The sequence below is a fragment of the Strigops habroptila genome, chromosome 2, assembly GCF_004027225.2.
Source record: "Strigops habroptila isolate Jane chromosome 2, bStrHab1.2.pri, whole genome shotgun sequence".
Classification (NCBI taxonomy): Eukaryota; Metazoa; Chordata; class Aves; order Psittaciformes; family Psittacidae; genus Strigops; species Strigops habroptila.
Window position 1 is genome coordinate 61,801,680 of NC_044278.2, and position 23,109 is coordinate 61,824,788.

Below are 23,109 nucleotides of genomic sequence, written 5' to 3' on the forward strand. Positions count from 1 at the left end.
TTCATTGACTGCAAACCTAGGGACGCCCAAAGGTAGAAGAATCAACTTCAAGCCACGTCAGCTGGATAAAATAGTGACTGGAAGACCACAATAACAAGGATACAAAGCATTTCTTTTCAAAGAGGCAATGCTGGGATCTTAATTATGCTTCAAGCCAAATTTACTTCTTGTATGCTTTTTGTTGCATGCCGAGTATCACTCATTAAATGTAAGAAAGATCTCCATCTAAAAGGTAATAGTGACTGTCCATCATGCAGAATATCTTATCATGCTGGCAAAATAGATTTTTATTGAAGATGTAAGTAGTGCTGTGATGTGAGAAGTAGTCCTGTGATGGAGAAGAAGCTGAATTAGATTACGGGTGCAGAGGAGTGGTTCGTAACTGAGACTCCCTGGGGAGCAGGGAAGGTCTCCCTGGACAGTAATTGTGCCTAGGCCTCAGATGGCTTGTCTTGCTTCCAATTCCACCCCTTATGAATTATTCTACCCTGCTATTTGGAAGGGTCATAGGCCAGTACTGCTCCAAATCCCCTGGTTTTTGGCAGAAAATGCATCTCATGAATAATGAAGCATGGCTTTGTGCACACAAGGATAACAGCTGAGTGAGGAAGAAAGGAACTTCTATGTGTGTTTCGAACGACTCATCACCATGCACAAGAAGTCCATTTGTATCTGCAAGTGTTAGTACAGGCTCCTAACCAGAGGCCACATGTTCAGGAAAAGCTGAGAACAATGTCTTGCACAGTCCCAGTCCCAAAGAGTGACAGTATTTAAAATGAAAAATGTTCCTTGAAGTGTCTTGCTATATAAATCATATGGAAGTGTGACTCCTTATCAGTTATTTAGAAGTCCTGAATTTTAGCTGAGAAAACGTAATAGCAGAACTCTGGTTGAGCCTTGACTGATAACCTAAATGTGCTGACCATGAGAAGCATACAGATTATACATAAAATTCAGACACTAAAAATGAACCTTGAATTTTCAAGTGCACAACAGGCTCTGAGAAATGAAGTTCAGGTATTTTTCAGTTTTGGCTTGGAGTCCAAGTTCTATCCAACTTGCTTTACTTCTGGCTGTGAATGACAACTGACTGGACATCCATTAGTGAAAGTGAGACAGCTGAAACCAAGGGCAACTATTTCAGGAGGCTGAACCACTCAAAATGGCAAAAGAGAAGTAATATTAGTCCAACCTGTGTTTCTGTCATTTACATCAAAGTATGTCATGAAAGTAGCATAACAGACTTTGCTAAAGTCTAACCTAAACTGCTTCCTGGTCTTTATACATTCCCAATTCTATTCAAAATTATTTAGAACTGGTTCCAAACATGGCCTATTTGTTGTATCTCTATTTTAATAATTTTATAAATAAAACTCTTGTTGGGGGGTTTGTAGGTAGGAAGGAGTTAAATTTTTTTAAGCAGAGAGTTTAGGGCAGGCATGTAAGCTGTATTTTTATTCTACTTTTGCTACCAATAGGTCTTTAAATATACTCTGTATATTGGGATATATTACATTGTTTGTCAAAAATGTTGCAAATAGGCACATGCGCTGACTCAATCTATTGACCGATTACATAAGTTACCAAGAATCCAGGTCAAAGCAAAATCGCCTTTCAGAAGCTACCGGTTTAGAGACAGTGTCTTCTCTTTATCCTATAATTTCCCTCATCACGAAATCATTTTGAAAGGTTTTTCAAGAACCACAAAACCTATTTTTTTACAGGATCTGGGAAAAGAGAATGTTGTGCTATAGAAAGGCTATTCAACTGTGCATGAAATCCCATTGTCTGCAAAACAAAAACAAAATATATTTTTCCAGATGCTCCTCAGGGTAGTAACCCAAAAACATTTTGCCACTGAAATAATTTTTCCACAGGGCTAATCCTGAGGCATTATGCTACCTGCCAGTCAACTACCGATTTGGAAGCCTGAAGAGCAAGCAAGGCAATCTCTTGGTATTTACACCCTACCACAAAATCCTGTCCATCCGGCACACACTATGTGTACAAGCATGACATTTGAACAGAAACTACTACAGTGTGTATTTTCTCTTTTTTGTCTGTTTGATGTTTTTTTGTTTACCACTACTGTCTCCCTAGAAGTGGACTTCCTACAGGAAGCATTGCACAGGATTCCGATGGATTCACTGTGCAGTTATCAAAAGAATAATTAGGAATGTGGGATTAAATTAACATCTTTTGGAGGCCAAGCTTTCACTTTAAGCTTTCCTGTCTCTCTGCATTTGATTTTTCATGTTCTTTGGTCCCAGAATTGCAAGAAACTATTTACTATAAAACCATTTAAAACCTCACGGTGAAGAGCTAGACACTGGTGCTCAGTGCTGAAAGGGTTAGTCTGAGAGAGAAACAAGGCTGAATAAAATATAATTCTCATTATGTTCATCCGCATGATGCTTAATTAGTCCTCATTTGGGGGAACTAAGAAGCTGCAAACCAGAATAATCAGTGCTTTTATGGATGGTAATATCAGATGAACATTTGGAAGATGACAAAAAATATTTGGTGCGTTTTTTTTTTAATTCCATCTTGCAGCCATCCTTAGATTGCAGGATACTGTAAACGGAAGCTCAGGAAATAGATTTACATGGCTTCTCCAGCTCTCTGCATAGCTGCATAAGCTTTTAACAGAAGACAGGATCTAGAGTTTTTGGCCTACTATGAGCCAAAAAACAATCAGGGCCAACAAGCTACTAGAACAGGCTAGCATAATATTCTGCTTCACCTTCACGCACAGCCACAGATACTTACAGGTTGTAAGAACCTGCCAGTAAATGCTAAATCAAATAAATTTAGCTCCATTTTTTTCAGGAAGGAACTGGGTATTTATGCAGCTATTTATGCAGCTGCAGCTGTTATCGTGCACATTTGTTGTTTGTTTTTTACGCACATACCATTATGGAAGAAAAAGTCTTACTCTAGAACTGGCAAGGCCGTTTCAGCTCCCACTTTGGTAATTAGCATTTGATGAGGCTACTTGTTCTTAAGTGTAACACTTTACATCAATACTTGGTGGCACTACCATGCATTAAGTGCTAATACATTATTTCTAGGAACATTAAGCCTCGGAGTGATTGCCGCACTCATTGTTTTATGGAGTCAGCGAATTAGGGAAACAAGTCACAGGAATCTTACAGACCGTTAGCCTATTTTTTGTGATATCTCCAGAGGATGGTATGTCAACCTATGTAAGTTGAATGTTTGAGTGTTTTTCTCTTATTTTAAAGTAATATTAAAGAGAAATTTAAAGTAAGATGTAAATATGCATTCAAGACATTAAAAGAAATTTTCCTGTGAATTAATGAATGTGGTAAGCGCCCTGTGGTGAGACAGTGCTGGATTTGCTTTGAAGTCAAAATAGAGATTTCTGGTTGGTGATTTTCTAGATGATAAATACATTCGTCTGATAGCAGCAGCAATTATTTTTCTGTGAAGGCTGCTGCAACCTGCAATATCATTGTACTCTGTTCCTAGTTTTATCACTGTCTTCCTGACTACTATTTCCTTCCAAGACTGAATCCCATGCTTTTGCAAGGCACTTCACTAATCGTTATAGGCACCATGTCTTTTCAAATTAAACCCTAAATGTGGCCTTACAGTACTGGTGAAAATATAAAGTAAATCTACAGGGGAGATTAAAAGATAGTTTATGCTCGAAGTCCAGACTACTGATTCTTATGCTTTCATAGAGGTGTGGATGGGAAGAGAGAAAGGGAATGAATTTGAGATGAAGTTTTAGCACAGATGAGTGGTTATTACCTTTAATTTCCTAGTCTCTGTGGGCTTGTCAGTAATGTTTTGCCAGGTTGGTTGCTTTTAAGTATAAGTCAGAGCTGACACAAGAGGCAGCAACATCTCAGCAGTGTATTATTTACCCAGGAGTATGTCCTATAAACTATAATATAGATATATCATTACATATACATTAAAGTGCAATTTGTTTTGATGTTCCTGTAGTTCTCTTACAAATAATACTTATCAGTTGGAGGAGGAATGAGATCCATATTAGACACCTTGTGATGACCTCTGAAGAAGTTGGACTGTTTGTTCTTACCAGGAAATTCTGACTCTCAGGCTCGACAGACCTCTGCAAAGTTCATTTTTGTCTGCTAGCTTCAGCTGTCCTGAATGGTGCTTGGTGCTGTGACTTACTTAAGCATCTAGAAATGGTGTTGGAAATGCTGCATGGGGACCGAGAGCAGAGACCTTGTGCGCCGCTGCTAATTTGCACCAGAGGACCATGCTGCTGCTAGGACTATGTTTAGCCAAGCCCCAAGATGCGTTTATGCAGAGCCTTTCTTCATTCTTGGCTGTCACATAAAGTCTCCTTGTAACAGCCAACATGGAGACGGGGAGGAAGAAACACAATTTTTAGGGAGGTCTGAATGCATGAGTTTCTAGAAGACATTAGCATAAGTGTTAGGGGACGGGGGAAGTTGTGTTTCAGTGGTCATAAGGAGGCTGTTGTGTTTACATACAAAAGGCAAAAAGTCCTTTTATATCAATATGCAGCCCATGGGCACATAATCACATACTACACCAGAGTAGCTGGTGATAAAAAGAGATGGCACAGCAGGAGCTGGGAGTGAGATATCTGTCACGCAGCATCATTGTGTCCATGTGTACAGTCTACAAGTTTTACTCAAGATTTAGCCTTCTGCAGTACAGGTGAGATTGCTGTGCTACTAACAGGCACAAAGAAGCAAGAATTAATGCAGAAGTATCTGGAGGTGGTCTTCAGCATGCCTTCATGCAGCTGCTTTTCCCTGCTGGCTGGCAGCTGGGGCTGTATTGTCCCTTGGAAGAGAAGAATTGTTGCTGTTGAGCTGAAAACATCAGCAGTAGTAAGTGGTACTCAGAGAATGCCAGATTGGAGTGGGAGCGTGAAGAAGTCAGATTTGGCTGTTTAGTGGCCTAACTAAATGGGATGAGAGTTGGCAGTGTCTAGTTCAGAAAACTGCAGGCCACCATTAGAGTAAACGTCTTCCTAATCAGGAGGTGTACTACAGTGTGATTACCCAGCAGGTCATGTCTGGAAACTCAATGGCCAAATGTTTAAAGGCATTAGAGGCTCATAAAGATAGAGAGGGTCACCAAATGGCATTTTCAGAAGTGACTCTTATTACTTAGATTGCAATAAAATCCGTGGGAAGCAGACAGTGAAGTACTTCTTAATGGCTCCCTGAGAAAACTCTGGAAGGTGCCTGTTTCTATCAATAGGTGCCCACGTGCTTCTTAAAAACCTGGCTGCCAGAGACATCCCCTCCCAGATACGGCTTAGCAATGGTGAATAGCAGAGGTGGAAGAAGGATGAAGACACAAATGCTGCAGTGTTCGAGCCCTCCCTGTGTAATGCCTGCAAATGGCTGTGTTTGCGTGCCTGGTGCCACAGGAAGGTGGATAACACAGGGACGTGCCATCAGAAAGGAAGGATGTAGCACACAGACCTACACAGATATCTGTGGTATCAAAGCAGAGAAGAATAAATCAGAGCATCGTCTCGGATTCCTGTTCCCCTGAGCAGATGAAGAGGAGAGGGGGACACGTTTAGAACCTTGTTCCTTAGATCACAACAGCAAATGTAAAACCTGGCTCCAGGGCTAAATGAAGAAGAAAAACAAACTAAGCCCTGCTACCAGCTGTGATGGAGAAAGACCTGCTGTGTTGTCCAGGAGGATTATTAGTGTTACTGGGGAAACCCACATGAAATTGTGGGAATGAAAAGTGGAAAGGTAAACTTCCAACAAAAGTAATCAAAAATATGAAGAAATAGGGGATTATTCTTTCCAAAAAAAAAGTATCTATCTTCAAAATTTTATTGCAGATATTATCTTGCAAAATAATCTAGCAATATTGTATCTTATAGTATGAGCCAATTGTTGATACATAAGAGAGAGAAGAGAACAGGACCTTAAAAGGGGAGGCGTAGAAAGCCTTCACCCTGTCAGGGACTGTAGTTTAAATGCAAAGCTGGTGAACATTCACATGCATTGTAGCAATCAGGCAGCCACCAAGAGAATTCATCAAGGAGCACAGAGGCGGATGAAGCTGAAGAGCAGAACACTTGTGTGAAAGTAAACGCCAAGATGTGAACAGAGGAGCTGAATTCAATGCAGAGGAAGGCCAGCAGGTCCTGTGGAGTAAAACCTGATGATGAAAAGTGGGGTCATAGGCAGACTGGCAAGTGCGCCATCGTGTCAAAGCCTCCAGGGGAGAGCAGCTAAAGAAAAACTGGAGCACAATCAGGAAGCAGGCACTGATTTAGAGTTTGGATGCATGTGATGTGCAAAGTGGCAAAAATTAATGGTTTGTAGGGTTCAGGCTGGCACCAGATGCAGCAGTATTACAGTAACAGGCCATAGGCAAGAAACTGTCAGGTGGATAGAGGACATACAGGACTATGGAGATTTCTTTGGGATTATTCAAGGGGAGAAAACCCAACATTGTCATCTAGCAACACTGAATGACAATTGCATGATTTCTTAATCCCTAGGACTGTATGTTAGTACAAGCGTAATAGCACATAGAAAGTACTTGGGCTTATGCTCGCAGTAATACAGAAGACACAGAAGCCACTGTCGGCACAAACAGGCCTTTCCATTTGCACCTTGAGGCTGTTCACTCAGCTCTGTTTATTTGTGAGGTAAAACCAAAGTGGTTTGTCCTACCAAGAAAGGGTGGGGACCGATCTGTTTTCCTGGAGGCAATTTCTCTAGCTCAGAGCAGGCATGCACTGGTGGCACAACATGAAGAAGTTTGAACCAGACTTACTTCGTGGATGAGGCAGCTGCCAGGTCTTTCTGCCCAGCATCTTCCACAATTCCTAACCCCATTAACCAGTTCAAAATAACAAATGAGGAGTCATTCTGCAGCTATGCCTACATTTTTTAGTGGGTTGGTTTTTTCTGTAGGTTGATATTATCTCACTGATGTGACAGGCAGGATTAACAAAGCCTTAGTAACAGAACTGGAAAGAACGCTTACTTTTACACATAGGACTAAGAGCTGCCTGGAACCTTCCTTGTTTGAGCAAGCAGCCAGAAAGTGAGGGGAAATAATGAGAAAAAGGAGATGTACTTGTCAGTACAACTTTGTGATTGAGCATACATGTCGGTGAAAGAGGAGACAGTTTGCTGCTTGTTGCCAAAAGCCATGGAATCACAGAGCAGTGTCTTCATATTTTGCTGCATGATTTCCTAATGGTATTGTGTTAATATACAGCAAAGCGATATAGCTTAGCAATAGACTGAGGAGACATAACACTGTACTAATTACGTGGGCTTTTTTGGAATCAGGTGACCTTGAAAACCATTAATTAAGTAGCAATGTGTCTTGGTTTTTTTCAGTGTCTTGATTTAATTCAGTGCCATTTGTAAAGTGCAAAAAATGTCCTTGTGTTTCAGTTCCCAAAGTAAATCAATATTTACTGTTTGTTAGATAGCATTTGGAAACGGAAAGCTGCACTAAAGGTCTGCGAACTGCTCAGAGTCTTTGATGTATGTAACAGTCACTGAACCTGCAATTTGTGCATAAACTTCAGATCCTACTTTGTAAAGCCATTCTGCATATGGATGTGCAAGCAGCATTTGGTTAGACTTACTAAAAAAGCCTTTTGCTCAAGTAAACGATTACTTGTCCCATCAGCCCAGTTTTGACCTGTCTTCGCAGCAAGATCTGTTGTTACAGGCCTTGGCATTACTTCAGGAGAAGTTTCCAGTCAGTATTCATTTCTGACATAGATGAATGAGGACTTTGGTGAGACAACTCAAAAGAGTTTGTCCTACATACTTTCGTGGAGCATTAAGCTTTGAAAAATGAATGATTATGTTTAGAATTGCCTTTCAACATTAATGGCTGAAAAAGATCTGCCCAGTTCTTTATATGAGAGTAGGGATTTATTTGCTGCGGTAAAAGTGGAGTGGACTCCTACTTTCTCTGTCTAGAGGTACTCCTGTTTTGGCTTGTGTTGTCACCTTTTTCTTAAGGTGAAGAACATTCCTGATGATAAAACCAGTATACATAAATGAGACCGCATTTTGGAAATTGAGTAGTATCTTCTTCTCCATAGATCCATAGCCATTAACAAAAGACTACAAATTTAAAAACAAGCTTTTGAGGGAAAAAGGTTACTTTTGTCAGAGAAGGTACTATTGCAGAGATACACATGTTGAGCTGATGTTACAAAGTAGTCAAGTAGTTTTGTGTTCTGAAACTTTTAAGATCTGCACACAAGGTAGAACTACATTTCCCTGACAGGTAAATGAAAATGCTGTTGATAACCTAATATCCCTTGTGCCAGAAATGTATTTTTGGAATGTGTAAGACTAAAAGATGTCTTTTATAATGTACTAAAAAAGTCTGGGAATTGATAAAAATGTGATTTTTTTTTTCCTCTGTGCTTTTCCTCTATGCCTTCCGCTGATAGTATTTTGGGAAATGATGGGCTTCATCTTAATCTTTGTATTTTCTTCTTTGTGTATTTTCAGGATTCCTCTTTGATTGGAACAGCCACAGTGGCTGCTCCCAGGACAAGTGCAATAATTGGAGATCAGGGAACACCGCCGAAGGTCCAGCTCCCCCTCAATATGTAAGCAGCTGCGTACTCTTTGTTTCCAGTCGTGTGCATGTGCGTGCATGTGTTTGAAATCTGAAAGCCTGAATGTCAGCTTTGGAGCATTCTGAGAAGAGAGAGATCACAATTTCATACATGACCCAGCCTCTACTGAAATCGAAAAATGAGTAAAGAAAAGCAAAACTTTGTCCTTTCTCTCTGAGCCCTTTTAGACTTCTGGTATATTTATTACAGCTGTATGAATCACTGTGGAGTAAATGGAATTCCTCTCAGCTAGAAAAAAATCTTCCTTCGTTTAAAGCTCTCAGAGAGGTGTAGTCCCATGCAATCAAACACCTGATCCATTCATCATTGACCAGAAAAAATGACCAAATTGCTTTTTTTTTCAGTGCCATAAACAAAGGCAACAAATGAACTTCATATCACTGGCACATAGGCTTATTGAATAGTGTGTGGAATAATAGAAGGTTGACTAGATACAGAACAAAAAGAATGTCATTATACCAAATCTCTTCTAGCCTGGTTGGTTTATCTGGTACCTGTCTAGTTAAACTACTGAACTCTTTCTTCTCATCACATATACCTTGTGAAAGCGGTAGAACTACATAGACACACGTATGCACACCAGTATTTTACGGTTTTATGATATGGCTAAGACAAGGTCTGAATCCACAAAATCCTGAAATAACATAGCAAATCTGCTTTAAGGAGGATAGAGGAGTTGGAACAGAACCAAAACAAGTTTGTTCTTGGCTACTAAGGTGAGATCTTCATACCTGAGGGGTACTACACATCACAGACTGCACTAGAGAAGTCTTACCATCATCTTGTGGTTACCCTGTGCAGCCTGTGTGGCACATAGTGGGGTACAAATTTATTTCAACTGTTTCTCAGATTAGGAAGAAGTAACTGGCAGTATTTCCACTATTTAGTTGCTGAATCAGAACATTTTCCAGCTCTTTGGCAATGCCCCTGCCTCTGTGCCTCAGCAAGCCCCCCATTCTCCCTCCATGCTTCTCCCTTGTGAAGCAGCCTTGTAATCCAGTCTGTCATTTTGCATTTGTGAGCCAAGTTCCCGTCAAAGAGGAAGTGTTATCTGAAAGCTGTAGCAGAACTGGGGAGGTACACCCCTAGACAGGGCCCTGGGGTTTCTGCATTGTAAGTAGAGTCACATGCAGCTCTGTGCGGGCAAGAACATGAGCCATCTTCTTGGTTAGGCCTTTACTTAGGGAACTTTTAATAAACATTTGGGCTTCTTCTAGGTCGTGCTCCCTAACCCTTAGCCTCACTATTTTGTGTAGCCCAGAATAACTTGCTATTACATTTTGCAAGATTTCAGATTGTTTTAACACTTTCTTCTCGGTTGTAGAGAGTTTACTGGTGAAGTTTCACACCTAAAATCTAGAGAATGGTGAAACATGTCCAAGTCCAAGGGCTTTGGTTTAAGGAAAAATTAGTCTCAGCAAACGGGACCACTAGACCTGATTCCATGCTAGAGGAAAAGCCCTGAAACACTTTCTGGGTAGGGAAGCTGCCTGCACTCAAATTTTCAATCATGTATGAGAGCAGGCGTCCCACCAACTCTCCCACATCCCTCTCTCTCTGTACATGGGGCATATGCCTGTCCGCGTGGAGTGGGAATGCCAGCCATGGCTAGGCAGAGGACCCAAGATGGGCTTATCACAGGGTTTGGAAAAGCCCCTGCTTGTTGCAGATTAATAGAGAAAACCCCCAGGGATGGGCTTCTTCCCTGCCCTACGTAGGTGGTGGGATCGCCGGTCCACAAAGAAAGCACTGATCACCTCCATTGTGCCAGGGTCACGCTATGTCATCATCACATACAAGTTTTCATCAGTTTAGCCATACAGAGTTTGGTCAGTTTTGGCATGGGCTGTTGTACCCCTTCTTTAAGTCTCTGCAAGGATTTTGGTACTCTCTCCAGAAGATGTTTAGGTTCATTGTGATACTGGATATTCAGGTTTAATGGAGGATGAGGTGGGGAATTCGCAGGGAAAAACAAAAAGAAACTAGTAGGAAAGCTGGAGATAGCTGCAAGGGAAAGCAGCCTGTGATCCACTTAAGGTAATTTTCCTTGCACCTTCTTCCAGCATCTCAACTTGTAAATTACATTATTACATGTAGCGCCTTGGGAAAAGGGCTAAGTGAGTCTATCTAAATGCTCTGTCCTTGACCCACCACTTTACCCATAGCCTTGTGTAAGCAGCAACTTAAAAAGGGGTAATCAAAGCCACACTTTCTGCTCCCTCGAGTGAGTGTAGTCTGGCACTTTCCATTATGTCCTAGCAGAGTGCAGTGCTGAAGGATTAACGCTGAAGCATGCAACCTTATTTCACATCAGGTTGATGCATTTTAATATTCTTCAGTTCATATGTAGCCTCATGATTTTCATCAGGTGAACAGCTACAGACCTGTCTGGACCACCTGATTGTATAGGCAGAACAAAGGATGTGCAGGATGGTTTCTCCCATCTGTTGGCTAATGAAATACAGTTTCTGATTAGGTCTTTGTACCGCATGCATGTGGTAAACAGAGCCTAAGCATGCCCCAAGGAGCTGTTACCAAATATTTCATATTCTGCTCATTACCGCTGTTTATTTACTACTTTCCAGATAAAAATAAGGAAATCTACAGGTACCGTAAAGGAGCAGAATCAGAAATACTAACAGGATTTATTCCTCAATTATATTTCCTGGAGAGCAGAAGTAAAAAGCCATGTATAATTTTTATTGGCTGCAAGTCTACAATCACAATGGCTATAGTTTTCATTATTTCTCTGGCTCGCTGCTATAAGGTAGGCAGCAAGCCTCTTCTCACCCACCCCACCAAGCCTAAGAGCGTTCTGCCACACTTTGTAGTGTAAATGCACTTTCTGTAAGTGTTTCCCCATTGTCCTAATCTCTCTGCACTGCCTGTAAAGCACAAATAAAATTGAAAAAACAAGAAGGCACAATCAAGAATTGCCAGAAATCCCTTTTTGCATTTGTAGAAAGGTGACAGCACACACACACACACACACACAAAGATATTTGCAAAGAAAGCATGGTTCTATGTGTGCACTCTTGTTATCCTATCCCGACTTTCCATTATTCCCCAAAGTGCAAGCAATCATTCTTAATTTTTGACAAGGATCTCTCTAAACAAAGAGAATATCTTTAGGGACTTTAAGTTGTAGTGATTTCACAACATTAGACACATCCCTGAAGTAGTAACGGAAGAACAAAAGAGAAAGAAAAAGAAAGATTCTAAACAAAGGGAATAAATAAAACCTGTAATTAAATAAATAAAAAGTTCCACATATTGGGTCCTCTATTAAAGATTTATCAGAATACTTCCATGCAATGCATCCAAAACCAAATTCTACCGCAAGAATCCCTTTGCAGAATTTGGCCTCTGTCGATTTTTGGCTTACCCACATAGCACAGAAATTATCACACTAGATCAGAACAGGTTAGTGTGTTGTTTCTAAAACTGGCCAGCATAAATAGCATCAAGAAAGCTGCAAGAAAAGCTGCTTTAAATGATTTTGAAGTATCTTACACATAAGGAAAGTTTCTTCTGGAAATCCACAGTAGAAGTGGCTCTCACCCTGAAGCATACGAATATATACTTCATCCAGATGTTAGGCTCCGCAAAGCCTTCCTACTCAAATCCTGGTTAACCTGGCTGTCTCTGTAATTGCCTTAGCCTTCTGAAACTCCTGCTAAGTCCTTTAGCACTGCTTTGTGGCAGTGTTCTGCTTTGCTTGTGCCCTGAGTGAGATGTCCTATGAATTTTTAAATTACTCCCTCCCTTTACTCTGATTAGTTATTCCCTTATTGTCTTAGCATCCAGTTGATCTTGTCTCTGCTGTTACTTGGTTGGTATGCTGTAATGATGTTTCTTTTTAACCACTGTTTCTGAGCAGTGTCTCTACTGACTTTTTGCTCTGTGGGGTAGGACAAACCAAGTGGGACAGGCAGTAGTTGTTGTCAGCTGTGTGCTTTCTTCTTGTGTGACCTCTCCCCACAGCTACCTAGCCCTGTATGCCTACAAGCCTCAGAAGAACGACGAGCTGGAGCTCCGCAAAGGTGAGATGTACCGGGTCATTGAGAAGTGCCAGGACGGCTGGTTCAAGGGGACGTCTCTGAGGAGCGGAATGTCCGGTGTCTTCCCAGGCAACTATGTGACACCTGTTTCAAGGTGAGGACCACTGGCCGAGGTCGATAAGCCTGAGGAGGGCTGAGAGGGATGCTGCATCTGGAGGTTGCTGAAAACAATGTAGCTCTGCTTTTAAATTTCATTCCCCTTCAAGAAATTTTCTGGTGGCATTGCAGCCTGGGGTAATGAAACTTCCTTCTTCTAGCATTGGAGTTTTCCATGTTCTCAGAAGACTTCACTAGTTGTGTTGGATGATGGCATTTACAGCCTCTGACTTTACAAAGTCTGATGAGTGCAGGTTTTATTATTGTAAAGAACCTTTTGATTTTTTTATTGTTATAAAGCTAATGGGCATGTAACAGGGATAAACAAAATAAGGAATGCTTGTGTCTTGCTTTTCAGTAGCTCATCATGTAGGTTTTGTTTTTCTCAAATCAAAGATCTTGAATTGCTTAGATGTAGACTAATATTTGAACTGTTAAAATTAGAAGTGGTAGGAGAGTTCATCAGAAGAGTTGTCTGATTTTAGCTACCACTGTCTCAATTTCAGAAGATGAGAAAAGAATAGCATGTTTGGGGAGGAATGCCATTTGTCAGAGTTGGGCATTGAACAACACCAAATCAATGGTTATTTCTGATCTAGAGCCCATTCTAGACAAATGGGCTCTAGCTGAGGAGAAAGTTCATCAGTATGTCACAGACTGTTTTGCCCTACATGCTCTTTGCAGCTGAATGTTGCCATGCGTATACCCATATCTGTTTTAGAGCAACCGTGGGTTTGCAAACCGAACTTACTCCGCATATGCTCTCGGTCTCTCCTCCCACATGCACACAATCTCCATCATCTTTTCCAGGGAAAGGTGCCTCACAGCTCAGACAGTGTTGATCTTGAAAAATTGATCCAGGTTTGTTCCATTTTCAGTTTATGTCAAGTTTGTAATGTGTGAAATGAGCAAGACCAAAAGTTAAGAGCAGTTAGAAGACGATAACTAAGCCTGCTGACAGTCCTAATGTTGCCTCTCATTTGAAAATAAAACACATTAATTTATGGGTTCTTCACTATTCATCACTTAAATATGTTTACCTGACTTTATAAAGCCCCTTGGCTGCCTTCACTTCTTGCCTCTTCAGCCCTCAATTAGTAAAGAAGTTTGTGCTGAAGGGTTGGTGATCTGAATCAGCAAGACTTTATTAAATGCAGCATGTCACAGCTAGAACAAGACAGAGAAGTGCTAAAGGGCAAAAGTGCTTTCCACAACACCAGAAAGCAGCTTTATGATTATATTTATGATCCTGTGAGCTAATTAAGTTCCCATGTAAGTCACCCTCAGTGAGAACAGCAAGGAAAATCTGGTAGCAACAAAATCTGCTATTTGCTGTATTTTCAACTTACTTTGTTCCCCTTTGACATCAAAGCAGAGGATTAGATTCATACCTGGTGTTCTGCCACTCCCCACAAAACCCAAGAAGAAGTTGCCTGTGAATTTAATAATGCAGAACTAGATTATTAAGCTGCCAAAGTACATGTGTGAGGAGAGCATGGTGGAAAAAGGACAAAACCCGTAAGATGGACAGACAGGCACAGGGCAGCAGAGCAGAATTGCCACATTCAGCATCTATCCAGCTCCATGGAAGCCACAAATAGCTTCTGTACCTGTCAGTGTGCATGTTTGCCAGAACACAACTCTCAGTGGACTATTAGGTGTGCTTTTCTGGCAAACTCAATCTAGTGCAGATGGCCAAGTCAGCTCCAGCTGAACCTTGCTGCTACCCTGCCAGCTCTTCACGGCAGATGACAGACAGTCAAGATTTCCATCTGGTGGGATTCCCAGCTTTTTCCTACCTGGAGGCTGATCAAAAAAATTTTGAAGGAAAAAAAAACCAAAACAGATTCTATTTAGCAAAATGTAATCCGGGCAAACCTTGTACCATGAGATAGTCAAGTCAATGACACCACAGTGTTGGTTTTCCTTGTGTGATTCTGAGGGGGAGAAGGGATTGGGCAGAGGGGATGGTTATCTTTTGCACTTTTGAACCATACCTTCAAGCCTGTGTTTTGGTCTCTTTCCATCAGAATTTCACTCTTTTGGCTCTTCCCCTTTCCACTGTTTTCTTAGGGTTACTTCTTCTGTGCTTCATATCCTCTAAATCAGACCAGATTGTTCAGCATATTCCTTCTTGCTGCTCTTCTCCTGTCTGTGTTCCCACACAACAATTTTGGGGCCCCGGAAATTCACACAATCCCACCCCCCGTAGGTTGGTCTTCTACCCTTTCTGTTATCCTCTCCTCTCTTGCTAACGCTGTCTCATTTCCAATTTCTCCACCACACTTCGTTCTGTATCATATCGCCTCTGCTGTTCTTTCCTGGAGGAGGACCTTGGCACATGGAGCAGTCCAGGAGAGCAGAACAGCACAAAATGATCCCTCTGTTTCATGGCATCTACTGCTGGTGAAGGAAATTACTCAGGAACCTGAGTGAGAAACTCAGAGAAAGAGCTGCTGAGCAACAACTGAGTTTGCCCATTGGTATCCTTCTGTCTTCCCGAGTGTCCTCCTGCCCTGGTCAGAGAGTTTCTAGCTCAGTGGTAAGAGGACCAAGACCTGCTCTAGGCTGAACTCATTGCATAGGAAGTCTCCCCAGTCACCCAGATGAAATACAAACTGTGCATACAGTTTAAATGAGCAGTGAAAGAGGGGTTGATTATCATTTGGATTTCGTTTTCAGTAAGGTCAGCTGCATTCCCTTCCCTTTTGCATTTCCTTAGCAAGTCTAAGCTGGACCTGGTTACATCAATAGGATAAGTGTTCGGTCAAGACAAGCCCTTCCAAGTCTGCTGCTTTTCAGTCCTCTTCAACAGTCACACACAGATTTGGTGTTATCCATCTTCTTTTCTCCCTGTGGGGCTGTATGAAGGTTTGGTCCTAAGAAAAGATGTCTGCGTCTGTTTTAATTATCACTCCATTAGTGCCTGTAAAATAGCCTCTGGCACATGAAACGACATTTGGGAGATATCCATTCCTTCTGAATTTAGATTTGTGGTTTCACTAGAAACTATGCAGACAGAAATGTAGCTTAAGAAAAAATGTGATGAGAAAAATTATCTTTTCCATTTTTACCCTGCACATCTTCCCATAGGATAAGGGGGTGAAAATGTCCTCCAGCATGCTTACAACTGTGTCCTATAAACATAAAGATATATCTGTATCTCAGTTTGCTTTAACACGTGAGAGGGTATCATGTTGAACCCCTGCATAACTGAGGGTGCTTATCAGCATTGTGGCTGGACATCAGTGTCTCTGCAGCACGCTTATGCTGTGCCTTGTCTCCATGCAGGGTGCCAGTGGGAGCTGGGCAGCCCAGGAACAGCGGAGCTGGGGCAGGTCCGGCAACAAAAGGAGCCTCAGGAGCCATCCACCCCGTCGGGGCTGGTCACACCAATGCTGCCACGGCTGTCAGACCGGTTGTTCCTATCACTGCTCCTCAGACGCATCCCCAGCTACAGGCGGCCTCCCCGCAGCTGAATAACTGCTTGAGGTATTCAGCTCAGCAGCCAGCCAGCCAGACCCGCAACGCCATGCAGATGGGTATGTGCACAGTGCCTCTTGCCCTGTGTTGGCAGGATTGATGTCGTACCCCTTGAGTGCAAGCCTTTCAAGTCTGCCCATCCCTGAAGCTTTCTTTCTTGTTTTAGTCACAGTCCAGTCAATGTGGAATAGAGTATGTTTTATTTGCTTGTAATATTTATGGGTTTCTATTGATCTCTGGGAACCACGTTGTGTTTATCAGATTGTTCTGTTGCTACAGCTGAAATAGATTATAATGTTTACAAATATTTATACAATTTATCTGAGTGGAAGCAGGCACCCTGCATACTGAGGAGATTAACAGTTCTGAGTCCGGTTGGCTTGCTGACGGAAAAATACTGCCCTTATTGCAGGGCAAGTAATTCAAGACTTAAAATTAAGAAGCATTTCACTGGGCTTCAGGGATGAAAGGCATTTATTAGGCAGAATGGGACCCGGTGTTAGCGATAAAGCAAAAGATCTGAAAAGTACTTCCACCTTTTTGAAATAAGAATAAGAGTTTCTCACACCAGGGAGCCTCTGTTCTTTTTAGGTTCCCTTTCTGATGTACAGCACTATTTTCTAGAGTACAATTTATTCCCCTTTCCCTGATGTTAAAAAGCTTTGTTGTTGAATAAAGTAAAAGTAAATCCTGCAGTGGAACTTTATAGTAAAATTTTAAAACGTTTTGTTTCTGATATTTTATAGGGATGTGAGCAATTGTGTTTACAAAGGCAGATCAGTAAGGACTGTGACTGCTGAAAACTGAGGTCTTAGATTTAAAACAGAGCAGGCACAAATGAGAAATACACTGCGGTGTAGGTCATGAATTCATAACTTTTGAAGCCAGAAGGCACCATTGCGACCATCTAATCTCAGTTCCTTCACAGTCCAGACCAAAGGGAAGGAAACATGATCAAATACATGTAAATCTGAGTCTTGAATGGTGCAGACTCCCCTGCTCAACAGACACCTGAGGTGTCAACTGAGGTGACAGATGTGACAGATCATTTCACCCCATGCAGCTTCCTTCCACGGTGCTGCTGTGCTACACCTCCAGCAGCTTCCCTGATGTGAGATTGCTCCTCCAAGTCACACTGACATCTTAAGGTGACAAGGAGTTGGCAGGCAGAGTGATCCAAAATCTCCTAAGCAGGAAGTTCTCCAGCCCTTCCTGAAGTTTCATGAGATCGTTTTAATTAAATAAATTTTTGCCAGGCTAAATAAAGGAAGTTTTTCACTGTTACCAGTATTATTATCATCCATAATGGATGTCATCACCAGTATCCTGTGGACCAGAGCCCCTCAAAGGTCTCTTTAGTCCTGCAAGGCAGGACAATGCATGCTTACTTTTGGAAAAGCTTTCCAAGAGAGGCAAGCTGGCACGGTATTCAAATCACGTTTCTGTTGGCTTGCAATATACATGAGTAACAAATCAATTTTGCACAAGGCCACTAATATAGGAATACACCCAAAAAGAAATATGAGTGGTGTAGAACAAAAATAGCCTTCAGTGAGCATTGCTAATTAATAGCATGTTTGATGCAGCAGAGTCCAGACCCAGAGATCCCAGAGCAAAGGCATACATTGTAATAGTAAGCAGATGAAGTTACAGAATAAAATGATAGAGCTCTGCTCAGATTTGATTTTTCTCAGGCCATTTATTTTACTGTTTTTCATGTTTTCTGTTCCCTTTGTGTCTGGAAACACCAAGTCCTATATGAAAGAAGTCATACTAGATTATCAAATCAGTCTTCTGCATCCAGGTACATGCAGTGAAATTCCATGATTGTGCTTTTCCTCTGAACTTAGGGTAACCATTGCTCCCTACAACCAGTAATTCAAAACCTTGACCCTGCAAGCTTAACCATCCTGGAAAATTAGATTTCTGGCAGCAGTGGTTGCTCATCACACAGGTTACAAATAGGAAAATCAGAAGAAGGGAATCACTTCAAGATTTCCAGTGGTGTCCTGTCTGGCTCTCTGGGAAGGAATTGCGCTTTCCAGTATATGTTCTTGGTAAGCCAGGGAGGAGGAAATGGTAACTAATACTGAGAATAATCTTGAAGATGTATGTAACAACAACTTTTAGGCTCTTACTTATGCTACACTGTAAAATCACATCAAATTCAAGACTGGTTAATGATAGTTTGGTTGATTTGCTATAAGCAACATTAATAAAAAGAGATGTTATAGAGTCAAGGAATTACTGTGAGAAAGAATCATGTAAGCTTTTGAGGGGCTAATATGATGATCGCTGGCTCATCATGTTCCATATCACTTCAGATAATAAGGCATAAGGCTGGGGGTTGAAATTCCCTCCTGGCAGGAGTACTCATCTGGTGTAGTGAGTATGATTAATGGCACTCCTTATCACTTCAGTCACTGGTAATGGGTGTTGCTGTTAACCATAGAAATGGAAAGTAGTGGTTTGAGTTGTTCTATCATTGTTTGGTTATACGTTGAGTGAACTCCAGCTGGTTCTGCATAAAAATGTATCCTTCAGGTGAATTTGTAAGAAAACCATAGATCAGAGTGGGTCAGAAATTTTCCAGAAAAATTCTTCGTTGCCAAATAAATGATTTGTTTGACTCGAAGTTTTTTGTCAGGAATGGATGTAGTTTAGCCAGACTTCAGCCATTGAGGCTGTCCTGGCTCGGGTTGCAAAGGGAATAGACAGCTGTCCAGAGCTGTTCTCTACAAAGAACAGCGCAGTGACTGGATCCTATGTTTCAACATCCCAGGTGAATGCCTTGACCAGAATAGAGACTATTGTAGTGTGAGTGAGTAGGAACAGTAAAATGTTCCAAGGTTCAGATTTTGCACTGAGACAGAACTAAACCAGATTATAAAATCTTGAAATCATCTGTGAAATGGGCATTTTCCAGCCAACCCTACTATTGAATAATTTAAGTGAGAGAGTGTCTGAGTGTGGACTCGGCTTCTGATCTGTATACACTTGAAGCGTGGCTGCGTGTAGGTTACACCTGAGCAATCAAACAACCTGGAATTCAAAGGCATCGTCATTGTGGAAATGGACATGGAGCTTTGTCACACTTTTTGCAACATGAGGCATGCAACAAGCTCCCAAATCCCTGGAGAGCTGACCTCCGCAGTGTGTTGTGGTCACCATTAAACAGACAAGCGCTAATTCCTCGTTCCTAGTGCTTGCAGGCAGGGTTTGCTCAGCAGGAGCAGCAAGAGTAAAAGGCACTGTGTGGTCCCATAGGGACTTTGCTGGCAGAGACAAGGCTGAGCTCAGAAATCCTCCAGTGGATTTCTGCTTAATTTATCTTCTGCAGCACAGTGATGTGCTGTTGATCTTTTTGTTAGGGCTGAAACAAGAGACCTTCCTTTGTAATTGCTGTCTGGGAAGGCTTGGATCATCAGGGCTAACCCTTTAGGTCCCATCTTGCATTGCTCCAAAACCTATCAGGTTAGATGGGGGTCCTGGAGGTTCAGAAAATAGCTCAACTGGAAGAAGACAAGGTATTTTTAAAAACACAGTAGGCTTTTACTTATTCCCAGGTACGGGCAGGGATGGTGAGGCCGTTACCCAGCCACATCATGGAGGACAAGCCATTTTGGTGGCTGGAGGCGTGCTTTTCACAGCCAGGAGGCAGATTTCTACGATTTAACTAAACAAATGCTTAAAGAATGAGATATCCTGGATTAAGGCTAAGAGCTAAGCTTTCCATCAGGCCCAGGCACCGTCTACACTAAACATGGCCCTCAGTGACATGGTTTAGTGGTGGACTTGGCAGTCCTGGGGTAATGGTTGGACTTGATCTTAAAGGTCTTTTCAACCTAGTTGATTCTATGATTCAAAGGGGGACTTAACCGTGCCCTGTCCTCCCTCTGCAGCTCACCCCCCGGCGCCAGCCCCGGAGCGACCCACTGCCACGGTCTCGCCCCTGCGGACGCCCAGCTCGCCCTCCCGCCTGCCAGCAGCCTCCATCCGGCCGCACCCTGCCGTCTCCCCGCAGCACGGCCACCAGCCACCTACCCCGGGGGCCCGGCCCCTCATCCCCCTCACCTCTGCCGCCGCCGCCATCACCCCCCCCAACGTCAGCGCAGCTCACCTCAACGGTGAGGCGGGCAGCGGGCCCCTGGGTTGCCCTGGCACTCCTGGCCCCGCCAGCAAGGCCGAGGAGAGGAAGAATGAGAAGGTAAGGGCCATGCCCTGCGCTACCATCACATTTTCCTACCATGGGCTGTCGAATGGGACCCTGCAGCCATCCAGGAGGATGGAAGCTGGTTTTCATCACCTGCCAGCTTGGGCGTCCTCATCTCACATTATTTTCACACTTCATCCTTTCCTCCCCACCATCCCCAACACTGCTGTCACGTTACCCACTCATGGGTGGGAAACAAGGTTGAGCCACTAATGGGCTGAATTTGTGTTTCTTCCAACAATCGGCACCCAGATCTCCAATTTGCAGTAGTGCAGAAAGATGTGATAGCGGGCTCTCGGTCATCAAAACCACATGGCCAAGTCAGAACCCATCTGCCTCACTACGTGGAAGAAGCTGATAGTGGTACCAGCCCCGGGGCAGGTGCCACAGGCAGAGTGAAACACTGGCTCATGAGCAGCAGGAGCTATTTTACTGCACCAGAAACATCTCCGTTTCTTGCAGAAACTTTCATTGCAGTTTCTTGCAGCCAAATGGGAGAAGAGAGTCAAATACAGCTCATTGAGACATAGGTGTGATGCACTGTAGTTTCAATCTCTTAGGAGACAGCAAAGGGACCAGTAGCTGAGTGCCTGTCCCTTGTGCACCTGGCCAAGGAAAGCCAGCATGGTGACCTGCTTCAAGTGTCCAGCCTTTTAGGTTCCTGGAAAATACTTTGCTTTCATCACGTGTTTACATTGTGTTAGTAGTTCCCATTGTCAATGCTGAGGGTTATCTCCGTATTGCCTAGCAGAGCTCACTGATACAAACCTGCTGCTGGAAGCAAGATGCTGGTTTGCATCTAAGCAGGAGGAAGAGATGTGGGGGCCTGCTTTTCCTTTGAACTTGCAGAAAAATCCTTTCCATACATTCCCCAAGCTTTTCCATGGTGACAGGCACATATGGAGTAAACATTTACTTTGTACATGGTAATGCTGAGGTTGCAGGTCTCACGTGCGGTCAGGGTTACAGATAACCCCTGGCTTCATAAGATGAGGATTACAAGTTTTAAAATCCTTTCCTTAATCCTGTCTTGAATTTTCTCTGAGTAGCTTTTGGTGAAAGAAGAAGGGTATAGAACTTCTGCCCTGGATGTAAAATTTAGGTACTTGTTTACAAAGAATGACTTCCAAGTGCGCATGAAGAACTGCATGCTGTGCGAACAGAACAATACTTGCTACTTCTGCAAGCCCAAGGAAGTGTATGGCATCTGCATGTTACCTGAGAGCTTTGCGTGCTGGCATATTTAATACTTCCTAAAACATATCATGCTATTCTATAGGTCCTTATATTTTAATTTATGTGAGGCTGCACACTGAAATTTCCTAGGCAAAATTATATCAAGTCCCTTGCTAAGAAGATACTGGTTAGCCTTTTCCAAGCTGTTACAGCTTTTTTGGATGCAGAGAAGTAAAGTTATGGTGCTTTTGAGCTCCATGGATGAAAGGGAGAAGCAAATAATATACTACATCATTGAAATGAGGATTTCCAAAGACTAATTCAGTACCTGGGAAGTATCAGAGAGAAGTGACAGTAAAAATTTTCATCTCTGACTGGATGGGGTGGTGCATAACAGCCCTGTGTTGAACACATACTTCTGAATCTTCTCCATGTCATATTTCACTTTCATTTTAGAAAGATCTGAGTTAACGATGCTTCCTTTCCTTTTAGTAGTGACTGATGCTTGGCCAGTTAAGTTGCATTCCAATTCTTTGCATAAACCCAAATATTTCTTTGAAACAGTTGAAAGCTTGCATAATGCCAGACTAAAAGCCATATAACTAGTCAAAAAGGAATCTGTGAGTCAGAACTGGAGCGATATCTGGAACCACGCTTGATATTTCCAAACTGGAGGCTGGTTGGGCAGATTTTTTGGTAAATAGAGAACAGTCATAACTCTCAGAAAGAATAGCTGTGGAGAGAGGCAATATCTGTTATCTGTACACTTGATAGGAAAAACCAGACAAGTCTGAGGAGCAAAAAACAGAAGCAGGGATGTAACTAGCAAACAGCCAGATAAGCAAAGATCAGAAGCAATTTATCTGAGTTCAGTTTCATTATAATAATCAGTCAGGTACTTTGAGATGAAAGGAACAGAGGGGATATTACTAAGAGGAGTGGTAATAAGGTCTTCAGCTCTACTGAATACAGGATAGAAGAAATGCCCAGGTAATTATCTCCTGAGAAACTGAGATTAGCAAGTCGTGTGGAGGTAAATTGTAATGTGCCGTGAAATTAGCATTCTCGTTGGAATCAACCATTTTTGGTGTCCCATCCAATTTTCATCCCAGCTTAATCTTTCCAGTTTCTTTTGTAGAAATCCCTTGAGGAAGAAGGCTGAATGATCAGAGGGAGAATGGCTGTTTTGGGAAACATTCTGTTGTTATTGACCGCATTTTTCTCTCACACATTAATTGTCAGTGTGAGTTCACTACGGTACAGAGGGCACATGGTATGCAGGAAGAAGTAGTTTGCATTTAGGGAGGGACATGCTGGGGATCTCATGCTGAAGATGTTTCTTTTGAGGACTATGGAGCTAAATTGCAATTTTTGCATTTATCACTCTGTTATAGTCAGATACATTGGTCCTTGGGAAATTTTCTTCAAAAGTTAAGCTTAGCAAG

General features: G+C 42.3%; 1 protein-coding gene across 1 annotated transcript in view; it reads left to right on the top strand.

Annotated features, from left to right (window-relative positions):
- The window catches only part of SH3RF3 (SH3 domain containing ring finger 3), a 251,117-nt gene that overhangs the window by 193,921 nt on the left and 34,087 nt on the right, over positions 1–23,109 (top strand). The window contains exons 5-8 of the mRNA XM_030473715.1: positions 8,505–8,605; positions 12,620–12,790; positions 16,084–16,334; positions 20,178–20,482. Of these exons, the coding sequence (XP_030329575.1) occupies positions 8,505–8,605; positions 12,620–12,790; positions 16,084–16,334; positions 20,178–20,482 (828 nt within the window). The remainder of the gene's footprint in view (positions 1–8,504; positions 8,606–12,619; positions 12,791–16,083; positions 16,335–20,177; positions 20,483–23,109) is intronic.